At 39.1% G+C, this 9,658-nt stretch overlaps 1 protein-coding gene across 3 annotated transcripts in view; it reads left to right on the forward strand.

Moving 5' to 3' along the window:
• Positions 1-256: 256 nt before the first annotated feature.
• Positions 257-9,658, forward strand: part of LOC107721319 (regulator of G-protein signaling 6-like) — a 61,461-nt gene continuing 52,059 nt past the window's right edge. Inside the window, exons 1-3 of one of the 3 annotated variants that reach the window (XM_016529262.1) lie at positions 727-781; positions 1,267-1,361; positions 3,543-3,655. In XM_016529262.1, the coding sequence (XP_016384748.1) occupies positions 3,572-3,655 (84 nt within the window). In that variant the 5' untranslated portion in view covers positions 727-781; positions 1,267-1,361; positions 3,543-3,571. Of the gene's footprint in view, positions 284-726; positions 782-1,266; positions 1,362-3,542; positions 3,656-9,658 lie in introns of those variants that run through there. The other 2 variants (XM_016529263.1, XM_016529264.1) reach the window with 2 other exon arrangements.

Here is a 9,658-nt window from a genome sequence, read left to right on the forward strand (position 1 = left end):
CACTCAGTTGCGCACATGCCAGGATCCTCACACTGTACCTGAGCACTCCACTCCACGCAGCGACCACCCACGCAGAGATCCAGTGCGCGCAAGAGACGGACAGAGTGAAAGGGACCCACTGCTTTCCACAGCTGCACAGCTCCTTGGACTCTCTTCTTCATCATCCCCCCACCAACACCCCATCATCATCATCATCATCACCACCACAGTCTCTTCAAGCCATTTAGATCATGAACCTGCTCCTTTCTAGTTGCTAAGGAGGGGAAAGGCGGTACTTCCTAAGGTAAAGCGCTCTTCCAGTCATCAGTTGTTTGTGTGTGACTGTGTGTCACTAAAAACTTGAACATGGGTTCGCTGGCGCTGAATGATCAATTGTCATGTCCAGCGCTGAATTCAAGTGGCTCCCGAAGTGCATCCTGTCGCCTCGCGCGCGCTTGTATTGAGGCTAGCGCGTGTCTTTCAGTGACAGGGTTTTTCTGTCTCCTATGTTCGGCATCGCTCTGTGGAGTGCTGTGTGAATTGGGACCGGTGTTCCTGTGGGGATTGCGCTCTGAAAGCAGCTGTTTGTCTTTTTTAAATAGCTGCACATGTTTGTAGTGCAATGCGGCGCTGGGAAATCATGCCCACGCGCAAATTAATAACATTTCTACCTTTGGGTTCGCTGGTGTTGATCACAAACAGCTGTTGTGAGCGCGCACTCCTCGTGTGGCCAACGTGGAAGAGCATAACCGATTGAGGGTTACTGAAAATAAGTCCACAAATGGTTCGAGCAGACACTTGAGTAGCCTATCTTCCGTCTTTTCTAGCGCACTCGTGCAGCCTGTGCTGAAGACCAAATGCATGGAGTCTTTTTTTCTTTGTCGGTTCTTTTTGTAGTAACAGACATGTTTCCACTGTTTGTAAAATGCAAATGCTAGACATCTTAAAATAATCGAGGTTTAACCGGGAAGGTTTTAGGGATGTTTCTAGCGCCGTTAGGGTTTATGTAGAGTGCAGGCGTGTCTGTAGTTTGTTGTATTTAATATGTAAAGTAAACAAGAATTTAATAGAGTAGTGTTAAGACTCAAAAACCTCTCTGTAGTTTCAGGTAAGACGCTACAATCCCTGTAGTGTAGCCTAACAGTACATGCTCCACTAAAAAGCTACACATATGTTGGTTATATAGAATGATGTGTAGGCCTATGTCATTGTCAACATACAGTACCTTCTCCATTATGTGAAACTGAAAACTGATCTATTGTCTTCTCTGCTGACTCCAATTATGAGTGGTCGATAAATCGCTTTCTGAGCAACCTATTAGCGTGGAAAGCTGAATCCCTCGGCGTTCATAACCTTACAACAAGTGAACTTACAGATTTAAGGTAATTAGAGGTGGACATAACCACATTTATTTTCTAGGTATAATTTCGTTATTCCGGCACCAACGTTTTTCTGTCATTTAAGTGAATATGATATTGATTTAGGACAGCTGCTGTCCGTTAGAAAGGGCGCGAATCGCGAGATCTCACCCGCGCTTTCTCCAAACATTAAACTCTTAACTGAGGAAAATTAACCAGAAGGAACTTTTTCTTTCTAGACCTATTTTTTTCTGTATTTTTGCACCTTTTTTTTTTTTTTTGCAAATAAACATTTTCATTAGGCTATAGAAAGTAACTTTTAAAATATCCCCCCAAAAAAATTTCTCCCTTTGGCTACATAAAGAAAAAAATTAACACTTGAGTGCATAGGGTGTCCACCCTTACTCGTTTTTTAAATTATTATCCGCATTATCTGGGTAATTTAAGTATGCTTTCTTGATGAATTTTCAGCATGTAGCCTACACATTACTCAAACTAAATACTATAAAAAATGACTTAGAATAGTGCATGACGCACCTTACAGTGGGGAATATATTTATTTGATCCCCTGCTCAAAGGAGTTTGCCCACTTACAAAAAAATTAAGGGTCTGTAATTTTTATGGTAGGTTTATTTTAATGTATAGAGACAGAACACCAACCAAAAAATCCAGAAAAACACATTATATAACGGTTAGAAATTGATTTGCATTTCAGTGAGTGAAATAAGTATTTGATCCCCAAGCAAAACATGACTTAGTACTTGGTGCAGAAACCCTTGTTGGCAAGCACAGAGGTAAGACATTTTTTTGTAGTTCGTCACCAGGTTTGCACACATCTCAGGAGGGATTTTAGTCCACTCCTCTTTACAGATCCTATCTAAATCTCTTGGCTGTCGTTTGGCAACTCAAAGTTTCAGCTCCCTCCACAGATTTTCTATTGGAATGAGGTCTGGAGACTGGCTAGGCCACTCCATGACCTTAATGTGCTTCTTCTTGAGCCACTCCTTTGTTGCCTTGGCGGTATGTTTTGGGTCATTGTGATCACTCACCTTTCTCATGATCCTCTTTACCCCATGAGGCGAGATCTTGCACGGAGCTCCAGACCGAGGCCTATTGATGGTTGTTTTGTATTTCTTCCATTTCCGAATAATCGCACCAACAGTTGTCTCCTTCTCACCAAGCTTCTTGCTGATGGTCTTGTAGCCCATTCAAGCCTTGTGCAGATCTACAATCTTGTCTCTGACATCCTTTGACAGCTCTTTGGTCTTGCCCATGGTGGTGGGAGAGGTTGGAATGGAAGATACAGATTGTGTGGACGGATGTCTTATACATCTAACCAGCTGACATTAGGAGTAACTTCTTAAAGTGACAGGACTAATCTGTGTTCCACATGGGCACATAACCAATCTGCGGGAGCCAGAATTCTTGCTGGTTAGTATAGGGGATCAAATACTTATTTCACTCATTGAAATGCAAATCAATCTCTAACCTTTATATAATGTGTTTTTTCTGGATATTTTGGTTGGTGTTCTGTCTCCATCCATTAAAATAAACCTACCATAAAAATTACAGACCCTTCATTTCTTTGTAAGTGGGCAAACTTACAAAATCAGCAGGGGATCAAATAAATATTTTCCCCATTGTATGAGTGTGAAATTCTATATTCTATAACATGGTTCACATGAATCATCTGATAGTACTGTATATTCTGAGTCGCATAAAGCATGTGTTAACTGAATAGCCTGAAATTTAAGTCATTGTTCTTTGAAAATATACCCTTCCACCCATTTATATCTGACATATACTGTACAAGTACTCCATAAGGTGCTGGAGATCAAGAAATTAATTCTGGTTCCCATATGTATCATCAACGTGTTCGAATTGAATGTGTGAAACTGTAAAAGATTTGAGGCAGTCTTCCATGCTGCTCTTACAATGGCCCCACACTTTGAAAAACCCTACTGCAGGACTTTCTTTCCTCAGTGGAAATAAAAGCTTTTTTTTATCAGTTCCCAAGTCTTGATAGTATTTTGACAAACAGTGAAATTTAAGAAATGTTTTATTGAAAATACTTCCATGTGCTTTCTCAAATCTCATTCACACTTTCACACAAACAACTGTACATATTTAATTCATTGTCTGGGCGACACCCTGTAATCTATTCTGTTTGACTGATCTCTTTTCTGTTCTGTCCTTTCCCCACAGAGACAGAAAGAGAGAACAAGAGACCAAGCATGGCCCAGGCCTCTCAGGACCAAGGTGCAGTGGGCATAGCTGACCCAGATGAGGATTCACCCAACATGATTGCTTACAGAAAGGTACTGCTGCATTGCCTTTAAATTTTATATGCTTTAGATTTGCAATCTTTAAAGTCTTGTCGGCAAGTTAATGCTTGAAAGCGAAAGGAATTTGGTCAGCAAATATATACAATGAGGGTAGGGCAGACACACAGAGTCATGAATATTGCTCAGTACTGGATTTGAATTTGAATGAGTTTATTTCGCTGTTTGCTAGTGCATTGTCATCCCTTGATATTTATTCAGTTTCTTTGTGTATAGAATATTTATTTTCTTCCCTGACCTTCATGGTCTCTATGAGTAAAGCGAAGTTGCCTAAATATGTAAAAGTGTCTGCTTGGAAGCATATAGAAAACCATGAAGTCTTCCTTTATAATACTAAGAATTTATAGCTATGCATTTCATATACCATCCGTGGCTCCAGTGGTAAACCTCTGCTCCAACATTTAAAGGTCTAAATGTTTTTTAAGAGAAAGAGACATACATTCACCATGTCAGTTTGCTGTAATCGTTCATGTGTGTGCTGATCTACGATGAGAAAATAGCTGTCAGGGAGTGATGAATTTCATAATGTTAGCATTCTTCAACATCTCGATCATATCACAAATCCATACTAGCTTGATGACAACCAATTTTCTCTTTTCACTTGAGTTTTTCTGTGGAAACTGTACTTATTTGCTTTGTGTCATCTTCTTTGCTTGACCAGTTAGCTATGGACCACCCACAAGCAAGTCTTTTATGGAAAACCAAGTGAAGCATATTTGATGCCAAATGATTTGCTTCTATCTGAGTGGAGATAATCAGCTCAAGCTGGCGCAAAGATTTTGAGCCCAACTGCAGCAAGATTGGAGTCAGTTGCCAAATTGCTAGAGAAGCATTGTGGTGGAGAGTGCAGATTTAGATTAAGCCAATAAGACACAAACAATTTTTATACTAATAATAACTCTCTGGGGACCCTTTGCTTAGTATCTTGATAAAATGTTAATTGTGAAAAATCCATGCCACTAAGAAGTATGCAACTGATATTACTACAGTACCAGAAATCCTTTTCTTAATGAGATTTGTTTTCCAATTAAAATATCTAAAATTCTGTGAAACAAAGCAAACTTACTTTTGAAAGAGCAGCAGGCATAAGATATTAAGTCTTGTTTTCAGAGACTGCATCTTCAATATGAGTGTATTTTTCTTATTACACTTGTTTTTAAGGATAAACAAGTTAAAAACAAGTGAAAACATCTGCCACTGCAGTAAGATAACATATATACTTAACTTCAAGATGTAATCTATGAAAGTCTTAATATCTTATGCAGTGTTGCTTCTAAATTTGTTATTTTTGGATATTTGTACTGGAAGGCAAGTCACAAAAAACTTAAAAGACTATTTTTGCAATGTTCTGTAAATATTTCATAAATATCATTACAGTTATTATGTTGATGAATATTATTAAACAAAGTTTGGATGTTTTTATTATTAAAAACGCAAGTGTCAACAGCTTAAAAACCATTTCCAGGTTGTACAGTGCTTTAATGTACATCAGTGGATCTTAGTACTTCCTGTTATGACATTTGGGGCTCTTAAGATGTGGGTGTGGTTGACACAAAAGAAAAATGTCTAGTTTTGAACGGTGAAGTCTTGTGGTGAGATCATGAATAAGACATATTGTACAGTACTTTCCCAATCTTAATACCTTTGCAAGAGTCAAGACATTTATTAAAAAGAATATTTTAGACATACAGGAAAACCTCTTTGCACTGAGAGAAGATATGAAGAGAAAGTCCATCGAATACAGCTGTCAATCATTTTAGGATTGTGTGTATAGGATAGAGAACACTGACTTGCAAAGATAAGATTTCATTGGCTCTTTGATTGATAGCTTGCTGTTTCTTTAGTCGCTTACTACCTCACAGGGATATGAGATAGGCACCAGATGGCTCACAATATGCTCTAGGCACATGGGAGAAATGCCCAGTGTCCCAAGGGCATGAGCGTGAGTTCACAGCGAGTGCCATTCTTCTGTATAGAAACAGACAAATACCCAGTCAAGAGTGATGGCATGGAAGTCTCTCCTGGAAAATGAGTCCACAGACTGTCTCTCTCTTTCTCGCTGTGTGACTCTTAAAAATAAAGGTTCTTTATTGGCATCTGTGGTTCCATGAGGAAACTTTAACATCCCTGGAACCTTTTAATTTCAGAAAAAGTTATTTAGATTATTAAAATGTTCTCCAAAATGGTTCTTTTAAGAACTGTGTGTGCACTGAAAGGTTCTGTGAGGAACCCAGATTGGTTCTTCTACGGCATTGCTTTAAAAAAATCCTTTTATTTTTAAGAGAGTACAGTGATGGCTGACTGCTCTATTGCACACTGTTGCAGTGGATGTTGTGTCTTGGTACACACTTCATCTCAGTTTTGCTCTGCTTTGGGAGGAAAAACAAGAAGAGATATCATGTGCATGTGTAAACAGACACAATTAACCTGGATGCGCAGCGAAACAGGACTGACTTTGATGAATTTACCCATTAAGAGAGCATGCAAAGCCCCACGGGGCGAACATCATTACCATGTGTGAGAGATGCAGAGAACGAGGGTGAGACTATGGAAGAGAGTATTCAACGGCTTGTGGAGACCTTTTTCTTCCCCATATGCAACTCAGTCAGCTTTTCTCCAGCTGACAGCAAGCTCGGTGTGGTCTGTTATGGTGCGCGAACACACGCTGTGTTCTTACGGCTTGAAAAAGACGTTCTTCCCCCTGCATGGGGAATAATAGATGTATGGTCACAACCAGTAGGTTGTCTTGTACTACTTTTATTCTGATTCTTGGCAGAGAAAATGCTTTCAAAATCAGACTTATCGACTGTATGAAGGCTATTAATTGTTTCTGAGGAAATATGAGACAAAATGCCTCGAGGTTAGTCTGTTTCCCTGACATCCACTGACCCTTTCAAATATGTACAGAACTAAGTGAGAATCTGACACGCTTATCAACAATTCTGTTGGAGCAGCGGAGTATTTTTTTTAGTGGTTCTGTGCATTTGACTTCCCTGGCAACCTTCAAGGCTTTATTGTATTATATAAACGTAATATCCTTTGGATCTTGTTTCTTATGACAGTTCCCAGTGCAGCTTTATCTAGCGAGATATGTGGATTTGTTTGTCTGCCTCTGCAGAAACTTATCTGCCAATTTCCCCCAAAACAGCAATTAGAATGGGAAGCTGTTTTTCCAACATAAGCCCAGGTGAAAGTCATCAACAAGTCAGTAATGTATCTTAAGTAATGTAAGCTTAACTGTCAGCACATTTATATATATAAATCCACTGCTCAGAGGTTTGGGATCAGCAAAAGTTTTGAAAGAAATTAGTGCTTTTATTCAGCAAGGTTGCATTAAATTGATCAAAAGTAGTAAGATAGTAAAGCCATTTGCGATGTTACAAAAATGTGATAAATACTGTACTTTTGAACTTTATGCATCAAATAATCAGCAAATCATCATATTAGAATGATTTCTGAAGAACTGTGTGACACTGAAGACTGGAATAATGACAGAAAATTCAACTTTACCGTAAGAGGAATTATATTGAAATAGAAAACAGTTACTTTAAACTGTAATGGTATTTCACAAAATTTACTGTATTTTGGGCCAAATAATTTTAATCAAATAAAGCTGGGTAAAGTTGGTTGTAATTTATACAATGAGGAAGACAGAGATTCTTTTAACAGTTCTGTACAGTGGAATGGAATATGGCCAGCTGAATTAATCCGGCAGAGGGATGGATTCAGAGGGACATTTATTTCTCCTGTCACATCTCAAGTGTCACCAGCTCTGTGCTGACCTCAGATGCCCTTTAAATCACTGTCAGTCTCACTTCAGTGTGTCCACCTTGATTCTCTTCTCATTGTCATTTTATGATTGAACAGGTCATGCACCTTTTAACCTTTCTTTCTATGCTCGCTGGTTTTACAACCATTTTGTAATTTTGAAACAGGCTTCTCTATTCAATGGTTTGTTGATCCCAGCTAGCGGCTGATAGTAGAGACTTCTCACTCAAGCCATGGGCTCACTATACCAGAACACATAACCAACAGCGTATGGATAAATTAGCCAGAGAGTATTGGTGTCTGGCATGCTGGGGAATTTGTATCAAGTGGAGTTTTCTAGCAGAAGATAACCGACAAATATTTTACACAAGATTTATGTCTCACTTTCATGTTTACAGCTAAGAAAGGCTCAGGCAATTTTCCTGGCTGATCTCAGGAAAACATAGCTGACTAGGGAACCGCTAAAGCTTTGTTCATTTTGTTTTAAGGGAACTGAGCCGATGATTTGCAGGTAGCCACAGATATGACCTGTGTGACTGTCTGAACTGAGGGAATATCACAGTGCATTTTGACACATTGCCAGTATCATATACCACTGTTCACTTATAGCTTAACTAAACCTAACTTAAAATATGATAGCTATATTACATTATATTACACAAGCAAAATGGAACATTAATAGGCCAATTTTACAATTTAAAAGACAATGGTCAGACGTATTATGACGAATATGACTTTAATATGTTATTTGTGAATGAAAGTAAATTATTTTCCATTTAGCAGCCACTTTTATTATTCAGAGTGATGCTAATTGCGTTGTATAAGAGACCGTCCCTGGAGCAATCTGGAGTTTAGTGTCCTGTTTAAGAGCCCAGTGGTCACTGAAGAGTGTTGGGATTTCAGCAACTCAATTTTCTGGGTCAGACCTCTTTTGGATTAAACTTGCAACCTTTGTGTTAGCAAATTAGACCATTTCAAATTTGCATGTGGTTTTCCGCTACTGTGCCCTGTTGAGAGACCATGACAAAAACATGCTGAATGTTGTAATCAAGAGGCAACAAAGCACATCTTTCCCAAATGACCTTTTTTTAATTACAGTTATAAAGGATGAACCAGGTGGGCAGAAATATACTTTGGAGGCTCTTGAAGCTAATTATATCAGTAGAGCCTATTATCATACCATATTCAGCTGTAATTAATTACTGTCATCCATAGTCTGTGCTACAGTGGCCATTTTTGGCTCAGGACCCCTCGAAGAGAAACAACCGTAGTGAAAAATGTCTCTCTCCATATTTTATTTGGCATGAAAATGAAGTGAGGGTAATGATAAAACAGAGGGTGGGGAGATGCTGAAGAAGAGTGTTCTGGTGCTAGATGGACAGATAAAGTGAGACGACTTATTATAAAACAGCAGTAGCTTGATGTGTTCCTCATTACCACTTCACACAAGCAGTCAGAAAGGACTGGTGCCCCATTATTGCTTTGTTCTTGTGTTTTTGCTTGTGTGTGTAAGCAGGTTTATCCTTGAGTGTTTGTGTGAATTCTGACAGCTCGGTTAATTATTTCTTTCAAGCTCTGTTGAACTTATTCGGGCAAGTATTTATTTGTGCTGGTTTCTTATTTGTGTTATTTTCTACACTTAACCAATTAGTTTATGACAGATAACAGAGTTCGCCATCCTTCAAATGAACAGCATTTCGCCAAATCTGCACATTTTGTTTGGTGCTTTACACAATCAATTCATGTTTCCCTCTTTATCCTCAGATGCTGCCTCCAGCTAAAGGCTCCTACCTGGCTTTTGGGACTAGCAAGCACATGCAAGAGTTTGGTATTGAAACAGAATGCTGAATTTGTACAGAAGTTTTTGTAAGGGCTTTGGGGAAGTGGCAAGGATTTGGATCCGTTCCCCTGCACTATCTGAGGAGCATTCAAGGGGGTCGCTGAACTGGATTAAACTCTCGAGTAACCAATTATACAGTTTCATTTGAGGTCAGAGGAAGGTCTCATGTTTCATTCGACATCTTTTGGGCGTGTTAGCTCCTGCCTCCATCCCTATTATGGCTATATATCAGGGCCGTTGCAGCTCTGGCAATGTTTTTCTCACCCTTTGTTTATTTGTTTGCACACAAAAAGAGTAATTTACTCGTTGATCTGCTGGGGCCTTGAAGTGCTATCATGACATGATGATATATCCCGGCGGAACGCTCCAAT

The sequence above is a fragment of the Sinocyclocheilus rhinocerous genome, unplaced genomic scaffold (genome assembly GCF_001515625.1).
Source record: "Sinocyclocheilus rhinocerous isolate Xijiao unplaced genomic scaffold, SAMN03320098_v1.1 scaffold271, whole genome shotgun sequence".
NCBI classification, from domain to species: domain Eukaryota; kingdom Metazoa; phylum Chordata; class Actinopteri; order Cypriniformes; family Cyprinidae; genus Sinocyclocheilus; species Sinocyclocheilus rhinocerous.